The sequence below is a fragment of the Cucumis sativus genome, chromosome 5 (genome assembly GCF_000004075.3).
Source record: "Cucumis sativus cultivar 9930 chromosome 5, Cucumber_9930_V3, whole genome shotgun sequence".
Classification (NCBI taxonomy): Eukaryota; Viridiplantae; Streptophyta; class Magnoliopsida; order Cucurbitales; family Cucurbitaceae; genus Cucumis; species Cucumis sativus.
In genome coordinates, this window is record NC_026659.2 from 30,634,064 (window position 1) to 30,651,823 (window position 17,760).

The 17,760-nt window shown below is 32.2% G+C and overlaps 3 protein-coding genes across 3 annotated transcripts; 1 reads left to right on the plus strand and 2 right to left on the minus strand.

Moving 5' to 3' along the window:
* The first annotated feature begins 206 nt into the window (after window positions 1-206).
* On the plus strand, window positions 207-4,311 carry LOC101207494. The gene is made up of 4 exons (XM_004141427.3): window positions 207-343; window positions 948-1,045; window positions 1,441-1,513; window positions 4,074-4,311. The coding sequence occupies exons 2-4, from the start codon at window positions 961-963 to the stop codon at window positions 4,096-4,098; spliced, it is 183 nt and encodes a 60-aa protein (XP_004141475.1). The 5' UTR covers window positions 207-343; window positions 948-960; the 3' UTR covers window positions 4,099-4,311.
* Window positions 4,312-5,934: 1,623 nt separating this feature from the next.
* Window positions 5,935-10,977, minus strand: LOC101207736 (E3 ubiquitin-protein ligase At3g02290). Its single transcript, XM_004141428.3, has 5 exons — window positions 10,561-10,977; window positions 9,547-9,901; window positions 8,537-8,963; window positions 8,239-8,348; window positions 5,935-6,316 (listed from the first exon to the last, which is right to left on the minus strand). The coding sequence occupies exons 2-5, from the start codon at window positions 9,664-9,666 to the stop codon at window positions 6,290-6,292; spliced, it is 684 nt and encodes a 227-aa protein (XP_004141476.1). The 5' UTR covers window positions 9,667-9,901; window positions 10,561-10,977; the 3' UTR covers window positions 5,935-6,289.
* Window positions 10,978-13,557: 2,580 nt separating this feature from the next.
* Window positions 13,558-15,226, minus strand: LOC105435715 (proline-rich protein 4). The gene is made up of 2 exons (XM_011657979.2): window positions 15,031-15,226; window positions 13,558-14,735 (listed from the first exon to the last, which is right to left on the minus strand). Exons 1-2 carry the CDS (start codon window positions 15,188-15,190, stop codon window positions 13,954-13,956), a joined length of 942 nt encoding a protein of 313 aa, XP_011656281.2. The 5' UTR covers window positions 15,191-15,226; the 3' UTR covers window positions 13,558-13,953.
* Between the last annotated feature and the right edge of the window lie 2,534 nt (window positions 15,227-17,760).

Genomic DNA, 17,760 nt, shown 5'->3' on the forward strand with positions numbered 1-17,760 from the left:
TTTATCTCTCGTGTTAGAGTTTCTTAGCATATAGATGGAGGTCGAGCTCAAAGATAGCTTTGAACTATTTATCAAAGAATGTAGATAAAATTGCAAATTTTGTTTTTTTTTTTAAAAAAAAACAATATGAGTATTTTTTTAGAAAAAAGAAAAGGTGTTTTTGGTCATTTAGGTTAGTTGTATTGTGAGAGTCGGGAGGGTAGTTTTGTAATTCTATGTAGACTGTTTTTTAATTACTTTCCATCCACCGCGAAAGGAAGAAGCTTTTGATTCTCTGAAGCTTCAAGGCAGAGCTCTCGAATCAAGCCTTCCTCAATTCTCATCTCTATCTGTTGCATGAAAGGTAAGACGAATCAGATCACAGAAACATTTTTAATTTGATAATTTCTCGTTGAACTTCATCTTTGGTCTTTCTAATCTGTCGGGACTTCACCATTTTCTGCTTGATTCCTCCCCTAATTCAAGCAAAAGCGAGTATTTCTCCTTCTCTGTAATGACTTATGCAGCGAACGAGCGAAAAAACGCTTCAAAAACTCTTTTTCTGATTCCATTTCCTTCAATGGAAAATGGGGTTTTTCTTCTTTTGAACATTTATGGAACCGGTTCTGTTTCAGAGCTATTAGTTTTCGTGTTTATGGGTTTTTAGATCTGTGTTTGCTTATAGAATTTGACTTTGAAGGAATCCGGAAATAGGAATTTGGGATCCCCCCTTGTGATAAAATTTTACGTTCACTGCTATTTGGCGAAGCTTGATCGGAAGGTTTGGCAGTAAAGCATAGCCTTTCTGATTGATAAACACATCACCTATTGAAGTTTGACTGTACATTATATTTCGAAGTTTCTTTGTTAAACTGCCATACTTATTGATTCATCATCCATTTCCTCATATTTCTATGACCTGAAAATTTTGAATGGTTTTGACTTGGGTGGTTGCTTCTTGCTTGTAGGTTTTCTATAGCCATGAATTGGATACAAAGGAAGATCTACCTTTATAATGTCACATTTGGGTTGTACATGTTGGATTGGTGGGAGCGTATCCTCTTCAGTATGCTCTCTATCCCAAGGGATATTTGATCTGTTTTATCATTTGCAAGCATGCGTAGTACGTGTTTCAGATAAAGTTATGCCGCCAGTATCTTGTCCAGCCAAATAATTACTGATATTTACTATTTCTTTTGTTGATATTAAGATTTAATATTGATTTTTCATTATTCGAGTTATGTCCTGCTCTGTGGATGATGGATATATGGCTATATGTTATATAATTTTCAATCATGCTTGTTCGGTGTGTCAGTATCTTATGTTAACTGGATTTAGGATTTGTCTAGTTAGATGTTGAATTTCATTGGTTCAATAATTTCTGTGAGATTGAATTTAATTTGTGCAACTCTTTTCTTTTTCTTACTATTGACCTCTTGAATTCTTCAAATATTATTGTAGATACAATGGTGGTTGTGCTGATGTGGTTCATGTTTTACAATGGGTCACGATACGTGAATGATATGTGCAAGAGGTATTGTATTTATCTTTACTCTACCATTTCCTTTTCACAATCGGGAAATAAAATATATATTACAATTGATTGCACATATTGCAGTAGACATTTGATAATCCAACCACCAAAGAAAATATTGTTCCTCTATTTTCATGTGACCTTAGTCCAGCAAAATAAAAACAGTGGTTACATATTTGTTCTTCTTTCTGATTTAATTATAACTGTTTAGACCATTAATTTATAGAAATGCAACATAAAGGGGGAGAATCTAACTCCAAAGGAATCAGAGTAACACAACAGCTCGAAGTACTTTAATTGAGGGATGAGGAGATGATAGTTAGAGAACTCTCTGGAGGGGAAGCTCCAAGAGTAGAATAGCAAAACAGTGTCGCCCCAAATCTTATAGGGTTCATTTCTTTCATTTGTCCTATAAGGATCTCCTGTTATTTGTAACCAACTTTCTGAATAAATAGCCTTATAGTTTCTGAAGATTTATGTTTGGCCAATCCAACCACAAGTTAAAGAACTACATCTTGGAGCAAAATTATGCTATAACGGTCAGGTAGTTTTTTAGTTGGGAACGTCCTCAAAGACAAGAAGGGAAAAAATTATTTTAGTTATCTAAATCTCCTCTCTTATTTTTTTTTGATAAGAGACAAATATATTCATATAACAAAACAGAACATCCTAAGGGCGAGGGACAAGAGGGCCCTCCCCGGAAGAAGCTAGGGAACTAAGACATGATGGCCTTCCAATTGTTGAAAATCATAGAAAGACTATAATTACAAAAGTGTTTGGTGTAATTCGTACTCCACCAAGAGGCTGTGTGTTGAACCACAGTCCAAAAAGAATCAAAAGAATTAAATCTATCTTCAAAAATTCTGCTATTCCTTTCTTTCCAAATGCTCCACAAAAGGGAACGCGTCGCACATTTCCATAAGATGTTTCCTTTAGGGCTGTAACCTCTAATGTTAAGACCTTCAATCATCCAACTATCAATCTTACTAGGAAGACAAAGCTCCAAGTCAAAAATACCAAACAGAGTGTTCCAAGCTTTTTTTGTGAAGGGACAATGTAGAAATAAATGATCCAAGGTTTCCTCATCTTTAGAGCATAGGCAACACATCGAGGGGCTAAGCAATCCAAGGTTTCCTCATCTTTAGAGCATAGGCAACACATCGAGGGGCTAAGCAATGTGTTCTGAATTGTTGAGGCTTCTGTAAGCAAGCGACCATAAGAAAAACTTCACCTTCTTCGGAATTTTATTCTTCCAAATATGACGAATCAAGGGAACAGCAATGTTGGGGGATCTCTTAGTTAAGTTAAGAAAAGTAGACTTTTGGAATTTAGTCTCCTCTCTTATTGAAAAGGATATTTAGTCTTAGGATGTATTTAGGATTGTTTCTCAAGTAATGACTTTTGGAATGGATGGAAAATTATTTGGATGATTGGTTCTATACTATGCGATGGTTTCTTACATAGCACTTTAAGGTGCTTATATATATCTATATATGTACATATTTGGATAAGAGACGGGTATATTCAGAAGAACAAAGTAGAACAGCCTAAGGGTAAGGAATGAAAGGGCCCTCTCCAAGAAAGACTATAAATAAGAGTTCCAATTGTTAAAAATTATAGAAAGGCTATCATTACAAAAGTGTTTGGTGTAGTTGGTACTCCACGAAGAAGCTGTGTGTTGAACCACAGTAAAAAAGAATCAAAAGAATTATATTTATCTTAAAAAATTATTCTATTTCTCTCATTCCAATTGAACCACAATAGGGATCAAGAGCACATCACCACAGAATGTTACCCTTCGGGCAAAAAACTTTGCTGTTGAGCCCTTCATGCATCCAACTATCAATGTTGCTAGGAAGACAAAAATCCAGATTGAAAATTCTGAACAACATAGACCAGCCTTTCAAAACGAAGTCACAAAGGAATACAAAGGCAGCACATAGAAGGGCTGAGAGCAAAGTACCGAAACTTTCTTTGGAGCTTTTCATGAAAAATTATAGAAAGGCTATAATTACGAAATTGTTTGGTTAGGTGCTATGTTTTTTTTAAAACGTGAAATTTTTTAAAAGACAGTTGCCAAAGATACTCTCGAGGATGGCCTTCATCACACATTGCTCCAATTATCGTTTGTTATTCTTACAAAACACTCTCAAGGCTATCATTTATTATGCTTTTACTTCTGCAAATCTTTATCTCCTCTGAGTCTAATTAACAGTGACAGAGTGACATTATGGTCATTGGCAACATGAAACCCTTTTTATGTTTTAAATCATAAGCCAATCAAGAACTTGATTTTCATACAATCAAAATTCATTTAGATGGTTTAAGTCATGTTTCGGAATGATTTTAAACACAATTTTAACCATTTCATAATCACTCCCAAACTTTCAACACATTGTAGATATTAATTAGTTCTGTCAGTTTTTCTTCTTTATCGTTTCATATGCAGATGTTGTAATTGATTACTGTTCTGTTTTTGTTATCTAATGCCATACCAACCAGATTGCACTGTTAAACCTTTTGTTTCTTATATATCTTCCTCCCATCACTTGCTTCTCAGGTATCTGTGGCAAGCCAAGGCGTAGGAGAAGTCAATTTGGATGCAATTTTGCATTCTTATCAATCTTGTAAAGAGATGTCATGTACTTTGAGAATGGTGTAGTTTTCCCTTTTTGCTTTTAGATGAGCTTCTCTGTTTCTTGAATTTATAGAACAAACTTTGTATTACACTTAAGATCTGTATTGAAACTGATTTTCATATTCAAATGAAATGCTCTGATGAGTTATTAGAGTGTAAATGTTGTTGTTCTTGGTGAATTAGAATGCGGTCAGATTTAAGTAATTGCAATGCTTTTCTTGTATTTGTTAGAGTTGTCACTATGACTTGTCTAAATCAGAATTAGACGATGAAGGCAAACAAAATGATTTGCCCATTGTATTTGAATAAAAGGCAGATGCAAATACTAAATCAAGGCAGATAAAGTAGATGCCAAGTGATTGCCTTTTTCTGAAATAGCAACTTTCCAAGTGGAAGCCAACTTGAGCATCTAAAACTATTATAGTATCAGATTCTGAATTTTAACGACAATTTTTTGGATGATGTTCTCATCAATGAAATGAGAAAGTAAGCTCCAAAAGCCAACATTAGTTTTACAAGTTATTTCACACACCCACTCCTTCAAATTTACGAATATTGGTGGAAGTTACAATAAATGTCCAGAAATGTAGAATACATGAATTGTTCTCGACACTTGTGAGTAATGGATGGCCTAATTACACGTTAAGGAACAACTTCGAAGATTCATTTAATGGTGTTTTAGCATGCATTGAGGAATAATTTCAATTTCATTGGAGATTCCTTGAACGGTTAATTGAACAACTTCAAGGAATCCTTGATCACATTAAGCAATTACTTCATGTTCATGTTCCCAAACAACTTCAAGTTCCTTGATAAGAGATTTATTGGATGGATAAATTTTGAGCTTCACGTTGATTCAGAGATTCATTAGAAAGTTAGCTTATAATTCTAAGGCGCTTTGAGAAACTTTCTCATTCAAGTTCTTATTCAGAGATTTAAAAGTAATTCTCATTCAAATTCTTATCCAGAGATTTAAAAGTAAATAAACGCTGTACTGTCTATATATTAACTACCAAAAAAATACCTATTAGAAATATATGATATCTTCTAATGTATTAGCAATCAAGAGATTAGTGGTTTGAATTTGTCATATTAAAATAAAGTACCCGACAAATAATAATAAATAAATAAACTATATCCATCAATGTAGTTTAAAACCAAACACTTGAAAATGAATGTTCTCACCTCACTCGTAATCTCAAGAAAGACCAAGTAAACCATCACTTGCTTAATTTCGGTGCTACATAACAGCAGATTGCAAATTCAGTTTTTTTGTTTTCTACTATCTTTAATGTCACAGATATGCCTTCTAAGTTCAAAGATATTGAGAATGAAAATACCAAAAACTCAACCTGGCAAAAGAGTGTAGTCCATACATTACATTGAAAACAAAAACAAAAACAAATCAAAAGAACAGGAAAAGCAAGCCCCGAATATGATTAATTAAAGGCAAGACGCAAAACAACAAAGCTCAACTGATATGCAAATGTGTTAGCAACCAAGAGGTTTAACATTTGAACTGTCTGCCCATTGTACTAACAAAAATCAAATAAATAAATAAACCAAACCCACAACAATTACAAATAACCACACCCTTGGACCTCATGCAGATGACAAAATATAGTTATCTTTTTATGTACTTTCAAGCACAATCGATTCACTTTACTAAGGACTATTGGTGAAGGATTAATTTCCCAGAATTGAATTAGAAAAAAAATCAATTAATAATTATAGCGGAAATAAATTCTTAGCTTACATCTATTTCTTTAAGAAGAAGAAGAGATGATTTAAAGGTGAGCATATTTCACTTCCAGGAAGAGAAAAGAAAGAAAACAGGTAGATACACCAAACATGGAATGGAAAGGTTTCTCAATCATTCACAACACCTATTTTTCTTCCCCTATAAGATGATATTTTGGTGAAACATCAGTTTCAACTGTATAACTTAGAAATAATCTTTGAAAATGAGGAAAATAGAGAGAGAGAGAGGAAACAGATGGATCCAACCTTGGTTATACTTTCATTCATAATATTTACTATGGTTGAAAAATCTTATCCTGCAATATTCACAAATGACCCTGTTTCTGTTGGTGGTTATGCCCAAGGTGCTGCTGCTGGCTTCGTCCGCGACACGCACATCAAGTCGTTTCATCGAATGCCATTGCCTAAGACATTAAAACAGTGGTATGAAATAAAAGTAAATGAAACCCATCCAAACATGTTAGTCTTTTTCCTTTCCAGTTTACAAATTACATAATCAAATATTGTGAATCAAGCTCATCATCAGAACTCAGACTCAGAATTCCTTGGGGGATTTTAGGATCTGAACTTTTTGTTTAACAAACAAATCAAATTAACAATTATTTTGGCTGCAGGTTAGCCAATAAGGCCTAAACACCAATTTTTTGAAGATTGATTAACCTCTAACCTTTATCTTTAAGTGTTAGGGGCCAACATAAGCCTGCCTAGGCTGGAGAGGTTCAGAATTCCTCAGTGTTAAGGGGCCGAAGATTTTCATCCTCTAAACCCGTGGGTGATCATTATATTAATGGCTCTTGGAACTCAAAGAGGCGACTATGGTTTTTCTAACCATAGGTTGTTGTGACAAGTAAAAAGAAGTTTCTCCATAAACTAATCATTTAGTTCAACTTTTGATTTTGTTCCCGTTGTAAAAAAAGAATTGAGACGTAAACAATGACAAAACTCATGCAAAAACAATTGAATAAAACCCAATTTATCCTCAACAAACAGCTGAGTATTATTCAATACATCTTAGTAATTGTGAAAAAGAATACCAAACGAATAACTAATATGTAGATATAAATCTATATCAGAAAAGAAAAATACATCTCCGCATGCCAAAAAAAAATAAGTTTCAAAGATTATGACAGACCCGTTTGAGGACAAAGAACCCCAATAAACAACTGATGAGGGTTTTTTAGACAATGATTTTTCATCCTAATTAAAGTCTGTCCACATTTTACAAATCAGTTCAGATTCAGTTGAAAATCATATTCACAGTAAGAACTATCTCTACACTGTAAAACATTTTTAAAAAAGACATTGTTAAACCTGTTCATGGTATTCAACATTCCACAAGTTTTATAACTGTCAAATATCATAGCCAAGCGACCGTCATAAGTTTGATATTGCATGGATCATAAGTAAATAAACGGTTGTTAATTTACAGAAGATTATTCTCTCTGCACCAAATTTAATCACAGCCAAAGCCCCTTCTCCTTGTTGAGTAAAACTACCAGTTGTACATGCAATCAAGATTTAATGCTGGTACTATTTTAGTTAACCGAAAAACTTAAAAGCTAATTCCACCTCTAATTTGATTTGGAATCACTAGAATACGATCAAGAAAAAATGACTTTATACCAAGATAAGTGTAGAAGAGCATCTAAGGATCATGTTTCATCTGAAGGTCATTTCTCAAAGATTCACCGGTGAAGGAGATGGGGAAGGAACATTAGTATATTATACCCAAAATTACCAATGCACTACCATACCAATTGAATATCACAAAATGGTGCGGTGCTACATCATTTATTCGTTTAATTATATAAAACTTCAAATATTGTCACATAAACTGTGTCATCTGATTTTAAAATGCATAAGTATTGATATCAAAATGTGATCAACTATCCCCCAAAGGGCACCTCGTTGGCAAAGGCAAACCAGTCTCTTGACATCACCTACCCAGAGGTCACACGTTTTAACCTTCAGACAGATAAGTCCTTCCCCGGTGGGAGAAGCCCTCAATATCAGGTTTTCAATCAAAACAAAAAATGAGATCGGATTCACCTCATTCTAAGGAGGGATGATGTGTACTCTTAAAATTATGATATTTTAGAAATTTTAGGATACGAGAAGTTTTAACATAATAACTTAATCTAACAGCTCCAGACATATAAATGGATCGTGCTAAACCATCTATGTTATTCCAAAAGAACTGCGATGATTCTAGACTCTTTTAGAGGTGCTCTTCATGGGTAGTTAGGCTAGAACACAACCAATAGGGTCGCTCTAATATAGTGATTGAATAAAGCTGACATGATACAATTGAGGAAAGGAACCATACCTTGCCACAAACTGGACAGTTATCACTTCTCTCCATCCACTCATAGATACATCCAAGGTGAAAATGATGAGAGCATTTTGTCACTATCTTGGGATTCTCCGAAGTATATTCTGCCAGGGAAAAGACATTAAATAAGCAAAATGAAAATCTGGCATGTCAAAAAATGTTGCCGAGCAGTGACTTATTTGTCACCCAGAAGCTCAACAAACAAGAATATCAAGGCCAAACCAGAACCAAATATCATTATAAGAAAGAAACAAAAGTCCTTGACAAAATGAAGCTAAATAAATAAATCAACCTTCAAGACACGTTGGACAGACATCCTCATCTTCAGAGGATGTATATGCATATCCAAGTCCAGAGGTAGATTTAGTTGAAGGGAACTTTAGAGACGATTTGCCAAGATTTTCTTTAGATTCCTCAAGACAAGCAGACCCATTCCGTTTGCCTCCTGAGCCCAAAGAATCTGAATCTGTATCAACTTCACTTCTTAAAGGTTCTGACTCTTCATGTAAATGGCTTGACCCCTTCTCTCGCCTAGAAATTAACCCATCCCGCTGCAAGCGGATGTATCTGGGGTCAGCATCATAAGGCAATGGCCTTGGAGGTGAGCGGTACATTTCAGATAAAGAGTTATCCGTTGAAGCTGTAGAATTCATAGATGTTGCCCCTTGAATTGATGAGGAGACAGAATGTACTTCTCCTCTTCGAAAAATCAATGTGTACTAGAGGAAGTAAGTGGAAAAATAGATTAATATAGATATCTTGAAAATAAAGTCACAAACTACAGCTAAACGCTTCTAACGTTTGAAACAAATTACACATGTTTTTCCATAAATGTATTACAATCAATAGCAGGTTATATATATATTAACCCATGCTAATGTGCACTATAAAAGCAAAAAAAAAAAATATCGCTAGAAAACATGGAAAGACAAATTAAAACAAACAGCCGAATAATATGATATATACAAGTAGCATTAAGATTCAAGACATTTCCCTCTTAATATCTGTAATTGCAAATTTTTTATCATCAATTTTTCATGAAAAATAAATTTTCTTAACTGTAAACTCTAATACTATGTAAATGTCAAATCCTCGTAAAGTAAAACCAATAATAGAATTTTTTTTTCTTCAACTTTGTGATGACAAAGTATGAGAGTATAGTACTCAAAATATCTTTTGTTTCTACCTTTCAATTTTTTTCTTTGAATTTTCACCAATGTATGTATTCATAAATACTTCTACTTTCCTCCTTGATAGTGACATATGGAAAAATAACATGATTGCAACGAAAATAGAGCTTACAGCATTTAAGAAGCTTTGAATGAAGCAACTAAGACAGGTGCAATTCCTATAGACTGAACTATTAGGATTAACATAGTCTTCAAAATCCTCCACGCTCAAACAACAGCAGACAGCACCCATTGTGCCAAACTTAATCTTTTTATTGTTCTCGATTACCAACCCAGCAGATTCCTAAGTCAACAGATACACCAATTTAGATGTTCAATTGCATTCAAATGGAAAGATCTCGGCCAGTGATTCTGAAGGAAAACGAAGACGAGAGGACATAAGCTCGCAGAAGTACTATTGCCTCCACGAACCAGTACCCTCCCTCTTCAAGTTGAATAAACTGGATCTTTTAAACAGTGATTTTCACCTGTAAAATTAGCAGCCTCTATTCAGTAAGGTTAATGAAATGAGGATCCGAAGGAATTATCCTCAGACCAACTGTGATGAATGCTAATGTCATCACCTAGAACACAAGTCAAATGACAGTTCTTACTAAATCATATATTAAGCCAACAACCACTATTATTTAAAGGTACAATAATTTGTCGGCAGCAATCCAAAACCACAAGAATCACAACAATGAAAGAAAAAATTATTGAAACAGCAAAAAATTAATCAAATGCCAGTCTTTGGTCAAAATAACCCATCCATCTCACCAAATTGACCTTTTCTTTTTCTGGGTCACCTCTGAAAACAAGGATTCTTTCCTTAAATGATGAGGGAACGAGATACCATCAAAACATGAATACCAAACCAAGCTGATCATCATCGTCGAGAACATACACGACTCATCCAATGTACCCATTGAAGAATAAGGAATACAACCATACAGAACAATAAAAACAAAACAAACTATTCAAATTATACGACAACCCCATGAGAAAAAACTCAACAAAAAGACGATCGGACAAGAAATACGCATAAATCATGAAAAGAATCAGAAACCCAATAAAGAACAAAAAAATGGGGCGATCATCGAAAGGGGGTCCACAGGAACATAGAGAATAGTTGGAAAGAGGGAAGTACCTTGAGAGAAGAGTAAAGTGGAGGGAGAAGAGAAGAGAAGACCGAAAGAGAATACGATCTTCGGTGGTGGGTGAAGGAGAGAGAAACCTGGAAGTCCGGAATTGGGAGAAATAAGAATATGTGGAAATTATATACATGCGCCTTTTTGGTAAAAATCACGTACACAGAGAATTGGGATTCCAAGCTAAATCGAGATTGCGCATTTTAAGGAGGGGAATTTTGCGTTGGCGAATTGAAGGCGATGAATTGAAAGCTATGAATTCAACAAGAATAAAACTTCCCCCTCTCTCAATATCGAGATTTCTTTCTTCTTCGACTCTCTCGCTCGCTGCTGCCGGTGCCCCCCTTTGCTGGTTAGGTGGATAAAATGCTCTAATTTAATCTCCACTCGCTCCCTAGTGTACTATTGCAAATTTGTGCTCATTTCCATGAGATCATTTATTTAGACTTCATCTCACTTTTCCAATTGGTTTTTTCATACTTTTTCAAATCAGACGATCTATTTTAGTCATTTCAATCAATAATATTGATCGACAAAATTTGAAATTATTTAACAAATAGTTTTAATATTTTGCTATTTTTAAAAATACTTTTAAAAGTAAATTTTATTTTCTTCTAATTTTGGGTCCTTCATTCGTTGGATCATAGTAGTGATTGTAAATTATTCAAACACATTCTAATATTAATTGAACCAAAGTTTTGTTAGTAACAAATTTAAACATACAAGGAGTAAGTTTGACGTTTGAAAATACGTAGAATTGAAGGAATGTTGAATTTTAGAAGGAAGAAGATGACGATATGTGTGACCCAATATGTTAATGTTATATGACAATGTGCCCATAACTCGTTTTATGGCTCATAAGTCATAACTGGTCTCTTACAATACATTATGGTTACTCATACTAAATAAAGTCGACGATCTTGATATAATTATTGCTTTAATCATGTTATATCTATAACTGAATATAAGGCATGAACAAAGTCACCTTATCTAATTCGATTGTTTTATCGATCAATAAGTATACTGAAATAATAAATGCCATTATTACTCTTATTAATTCATTTATAGCACGTTCATACATTTCCACAATCAAGCTTAATCGAGGGACCTAGAGATATCTCTCCATAAGAAGAGGGATAAGTTCCATTTTGACTAGTCATTATCAACTACATAATTCACAACACGTATTCGAGTACAACCTTTTGTAATTATATGGTTAAGAATAACGTTTGATTGCATCATACTAGATTAATTCTTATGTTTAACATTATGATAATCTCAAGTTTAAGGATCAATACAATAAATTATTTGAGATTATTTATAACACGTGTCCATGTAATAATCTTAAAAGGGGTAAGTTCTATTCTTATTTTCTAATAAAAAATATTATTATAATTCATGTATCTACGTATATTCATCCTATAATTTCAATTATAACCCATACTAATATTAATTTATTATTATTCCCACAATAATAATCAGTTAATTGTAATATAATAACATATTCATAGATATTATTATACCGTAACAATGTAATTACATGATAATAAAAATAATAGTTGTTATTAAATAATTAAATAATAAACAATTATCTATAAAATTATTATATAGAATGCAAGTACTTTTAATTTTCTCTTATTTAGGTAAATTATCATTAAAGAATCACCCAATATTTTCTCATTTAAAAAGGAATATTTAAAAAAAATAAAAAAACGTATATATTTTATCTCCAAAGTATCAAAATCATTTGTTTGAAGTTAAATTGGTTGATATTAAAAAATCTATATCCAAATACTTTCAATATATGTTTAAGAACATATTACATTTCTTTTCCTATTCATTTTACAAAATGATTATTCAAACAACAAAAAATCAATTTTTTTTCTATAAATTCACATTACAAAAAATAAAGAATATATATATATAACAATTCACATTCTACTACCTTTTTTAGAATCAAGCATAAAAAAACAAAATTGTTAAAAAAATGATTTTAAATATAAATTATATAATTGAATTTTTTTAAAACCTTTTTCAAATATGATTTTGAGATGTCAATTAACTATTTAAACTTGAAAAGAAACAAATATTTTAAGGGCACTTCAAGAATAGAAAGAAAAAAAATGATATGTTACTGTACTTTTATAAATGGTAAAAGTAGCAAATTTAAAAGTCGATAGTTTTCTTATATCGTCTAATATCACTAATTACCTGTCATATTTGTCATATTTGTCATATTTGCAATATGCATAAAAAAGATGTCATGAGTTGTTTTTTTTTAAATATTTTTGTTATCCGATGTAATTTTTCAATTTTTATGTACCAATGTGTTTTTATTTTTTTATTTGTCTTTGCAGATTCTAATATCTCATAATTGATCATAAAAAAGTAAACTATTAACTCGGTATCAAATATTATAAAGTCTAGTTCATTAATAATTGAAATGTACTATTCGTTTTCTTTTCTTATTTCTTTTTAGAAAAAAATTGACACGAACTTTTCTTTATTGACGGTGGGAGATTTAAATTCTTCTATTCCTAGTACAACAAAAATCAATTATTATATGAGAAGCAATAATAATACAAACAAAAATCTTATTTGGAAGGTGGCAATTATGAATGGTCTATCAATTGTTTGTTTCCGAATTCATACTTACTCTTCTATTTTATTGCCAAAATGTAGCATATTTCAAATTTTCTAAATATGTAGAGCGTAGAATTCGAAAATTCTACTATCATTTAAAGACTAACAATACATGTTTTATTATGTTAATTGAGCCGTATTCATATTAACATTTAACTTATTTAACTTATTTTTATGAAACCTTACATTATACAAATTGCAAGTAATTATTTTTTAGTTCAAATTTTCAATATTTTTAGGTTCAACAAATTTTCGAAAAGAATGTATTTAAATTATTAACAAGTCATCTTTAAAATAATTAATTCGTCCAATAATTCAACGTTAAACAATAAAAGCTAAACTCATCATATCCATATCCCAACAACATAAATAATTATGATCAAACCATTCAAATCACAGCACCAACCCTTTTATGCCTAATCCTGACCTTCAATTTTCCTCACATCCATCCAATTTAGCTCACAAATTATTGATTTTTACTAGAAAATAAGCACAAGAATACAAGAAAAAAAACGAGCAATTGCAATTTGCAGGGTAGTATTTTTAAAGAATTACAAATATCGCAAAATATGTCGATAACGTACTTTATCCTCGATAGACTCTTATTAGTAATATAGTCTATAACGGATATATCAACTCCTAAAGTTAGATCTAAATTTTGATACATTTGCAAATTCTTTAATATTGTGATATATTTGCAACTGCGACTTATTCTGAAGGTTAACTTTGGGTTTAAACGTTGAAATATTTCAAGGAGAAGTTTTCTTATGAGATGAGGAGATCTTAGAAAGGTTAGGTATCGGCTCGCCGCCTATCACCGCCACATGAGGTGGCAGCCGAGGGTGGTGGTGCAGCCTTTGTGGAGGCAGAACAAAATGATGTGGCTTCCTCAAAGGCTTTATGGGTGGTATTGGAAACTTGTCTAGTTTTTCACTTGTGTTTGGAGTTTCATTTGGTGCATTTTTCTCATCTTTCTCTTTTGGTGGGAATATTGGAAACTTAGGGAGAGGTGGAAGAGTAGGAAGTGGTGGCAATGGAGGCAGTGGAGGTAACTGAGGCAATGGAAGAAGTCCAGGAAGCAGTGGGAGAGGAGGAAGGTTATCGTAAATCCGAGGAGCGCTCGGTACGGTCGGGATTTGGATAGGAGATGGCAAATTCGGAATGTCGTATGATGGTGGTGGGGGGAGTTGGATTTCTTTCATGTCATCAAATGTGTTGGGATTTTGTGGTTTTTGGTTGCAAAGGTTTGGTTGTTTTAGAGGCTTGAAAGTGAAGAAGCCAGCTGAGAATGTGTGTGTGTTTTGTTTTCTTGACTTGAGTTGAAGGGAAGATGATTTTGCTGTTGCAGCTACATCACAATATGGTTCACTACTTTTAACTAATTCCACATAACATTCCTCAATCTTCTTCACATGTTTGCTCACTAAAACTGGCAAATTCACCTTGAATTCCCCTCTTTTGTCTGTCTTTACTTCTTCTCTAAAACTCGGTTCTGGTCCTTTGTTTCCACATTCGACAGCAACCGTTGCACCTAGATAGTACAAACCCAACTGTTATGAAATCGACAAACAAAGGAAAAAAGAAGTAACCCGTAGATAAATTTTGATATGTTGAGGGTAAAGGAGTACTAGAGGGTATATAAACAGATTCCTCCCAAAATCATCACCTCATACCCTAACTCGTCGATCGGGTAACAAGACGTCATGCTGGAACATTCGAAACTTAAGATAACAAACTCAAGACATTTTAAGAGTAACATATATACGTCTTAACTAGTTGAATTCTACAACTATGTAATTCTAACATGAGCCACTTAGTAAAAGTACCTGAAATGAAGTGACTGGTCTTGGAAAACTTCTCTTGATAGCATGTGTCGCAGAAAACGGTACCGACGACGACAGCCGACGGCAGCTTCCTGTGGTGCCTGGCTTCTGAAAGATCGAAGAAACTAAAATTGAGAAGAAGTAATATGAGAAGCCAACTCATTTTTTATTTTAGATCCAACTGTTTTTTCCTTTTTTTTTTTCAGCTTTGAGGTAAAGAAGATGAGAAAGGAATGGAAATTTATAGCATAAGAAAAAAGCCACAAAGCCTCATAATGTGTTTCATGAAAAAACTAGTGAACTGCTAACCAAAACAGCAGTCAATGTATTCTCATTTTCTCACCAACCAAAAAAGAAAAAAAATTCCAATTAAGTTAGAGAGAATTAAGGTTGGAATATAATATTTGAGAGAGAGTTTGTAATTTGGGTATTAAAACTTTTTTTTCTTGTTTTTTCATGGTTGCATTTAATTTTAAGTTTGGTTATTTATTGGTGTGGAAATAGGCAAATTGAGGACAGTTGGGTCAGTGTTAGTTCACGAGATGGAGCACAAAAGAGCACTTCAACTTTGCACCAAATAGCAAAAAAAGAAAAACTCCACTTTTTTTTTTCCATCCTCCTCCTTGTAATAGTATTAATTTCGATCGATCTACGATATATTTTCATATTTTCATAGGCTCAATATCTATATAAGAGATGAATCACCGATATTTATATTATATTATAGAAAAAATTCACAAAACACATTAAATAAACAATAAAATGTCGCTAAATGTTTGTAAAATATAGACGAGATAGACATATTAACTCGTTTAAAAATTATAAAAATATTTATTTACTAATTTAAATAAAAAGAAAAAGAAAGAAAGTACATTATTATGGTATATTTATGTAATGTATTTTTCCAGTCAAGTTAGTTGATTTTAGGTTTGGATGTGATAAATTGATAATTTAGTCATAGTGGACTTATTTGAGCAAAATTGAGGTATTGAATTTGATTTTTGTGTGACAAATATGATTCATTCAAAATAATAGTATGATTTCGTTGTTAATCATCATTCTTATATTTGGTCAATCTCACAACTTCACAAATGCTTTTTAGGGAAAAAGCTCTCATCTTAAAACTTTCACAAACCACTTAATTTCATTAGTTGTCAATAAAAGAATGCTCGCTCCGTTGATGATCTATTAGATATTTGCATTAAGAGTTGTAGCTATCAGTCAAACTTCTACGTTGTTGTTTAATGGTATTGGCTAATAATTCAAATAACTATTGATTATAGATAATCAAACTTTATCTCCCATAGTTCTAATTGTTGTACTCACTGACGTTGAAATTCATTGCCACCTTTCTAACATACACCAAAATAATGTTTTTGGCTCTTGTTATTTTATTGCAAAACAATTTAGCAAAATGTGGGTGTCCAGTCACACCTTCAAAATCAAGACTCGTGGCGACTTCATTTTCCGTTGCTATGTGTCGCAAACCTATAACGACTCTTATTAATTATGGAGATCAAAGATTTTATTCGAATGAGAAATTGATTAGGTTTCTTTTCTTTTTGTCTTCTCTTTTGTATTTTCTAAGAAAGTTAACACGGTCTAACATGATAGAGTACAAGCCTACAAACTCCTCGTAACAAAATATTAGTTCAATTTAAATATCTATTTGATTTCAAACTATAGTTATGTTTAAATGTCTATTTGGTTTCTTTAAAACTCTATTTCTTATATTATGAAGTTATTGTATTTGAATACATAAGTAGTGACCATTTAATCTTTTACTTCCATTATTGGAGTTTTTCTTTTTTTTGAATGGATAGAAATAAAGCCAAAGAGGAAAGACAACCACATCTTTAATTCCCTTAATAACAATATTTTATCTCGTAACTTGTTAAACAAGTTATTTTAAAATAAAGATTACGATATCGAATAATCTCACTTTAATATTGAACAAAAAAAAATTATCAAATAAATTTTATGTTCAACGATGACTAACATTACAAAAATACATGAGTTATCAAACACATCATTAAGAAGAACTACAAAGATTGAGAAAAATATTACAAAACTATATATATAGTGTTTGTTTAAAAGTTTGGACTTCTTGATTAATAATACACATTTCATGTTAATCGAGTTATGTTCATGATGATATAAAAACTGTGCCACTAACAACGATTATTGTAAAAGAGGAAGAAACAATAGTGTAAGATTGTGAAAGCCATCTCACTCCCAAAATAAAAGTAGTGCATTTATTCTCAAACCCAACTTTGTTTGTTTTCATACTTTTCTTTTTCAAAATTGTACTTCCAAATTATATGCATAAAAATACAAGTTAATGATTATTCCAACAAAAAAAAAATGTTAAATCTCAATTGAAACATATCTAACGAGAGTGTAACTCAACTAACATCTGTATACATGAGAATCATATGAAAATCAAAAGGTTCTAAATTCAAATTCTTCAACGTTCAATTTATATCTAAGAGTCTATGATCAAACTGCTCTAAATTATAAAATTCATTCGTTCGTTTGTGAATAATTATTAAATTTATTTTTGAAATTACTTTCAATTTAAATACTTAATCTTATTATTATTATTAGAAGCTCAAAATTAAGCTCATATTAAAATCAACCATTTTAAATAAACTTTCTATGTCACCAATTTTGGGTTCGATTTTCAAAGATTTAAAACGTATTTAGAGTGTTTTGAAAATAATAAGTTAAAAT

What these genes read in the sequence shown, in the direction of transcription:
- LOC101207494 (XM_004141427.3), top strand. Translation starts at nt 961, where the DNA reads ATGAATTGGATACAAAGGAAGATCTACCTTTATAATGTCACATTTGGG. An exon ending in GTGGGAGCGTATCCTCTTCA is followed by an intron (nt 1,046 to 1,440) that starts GTATGCTCTCTA and finishes ATATTATTGTAG; the next exon opens with ATACAATGGTGGTTGTGCTG. An exon ending in GTGAATGATATGTGCAAGAG is followed by an intron (nt 1,514 to 4,073) that starts GTATTGTATTTA and finishes CTTGCTTCTCAG; the next exon opens with GTATCTGTGGCAAGCCAAGG.
- LOC101207736 (XM_004141428.3), bottom strand. Translation starts at nt 9,666, where the DNA reads ATGGGTGCTGTCTGCTGTTGTTTGAGCGTGGAGGATTTTGAAGACTAT. An exon ending in CTGTCCAACGTGTCTTGAAG is followed by an intron (nt 8,349 to 8,536) that starts GTTGATTTATTT and finishes TTTCCCTGGCAG; the next exon opens with AATATACTTCGGAGAATCCC. An exon ending in ACTGTCCAGTTTGTGGCAAG is followed by an intron (nt 6,317 to 8,238) that starts GTATGGTTCCTT and finishes TTAATGTCTTAG; the next exon opens with GCAATGGCATTCGATGAAAC.
- LOC105435715 (XM_011657979.2), bottom strand. Translation starts at nt 15,190, where the DNA reads ATGAGTTGGCTTCTCATATTACTTCTTCTCAATTTTAGTTTCTTCGAT. An exon ending in GACCAGTCACTTCATTTCAG is followed by an intron (nt 14,736 to 15,030) that starts GTACTTTTACTA and finishes TGTACTATCTAG; the next exon opens with GTGCAACGGTTGCTGTCGAA.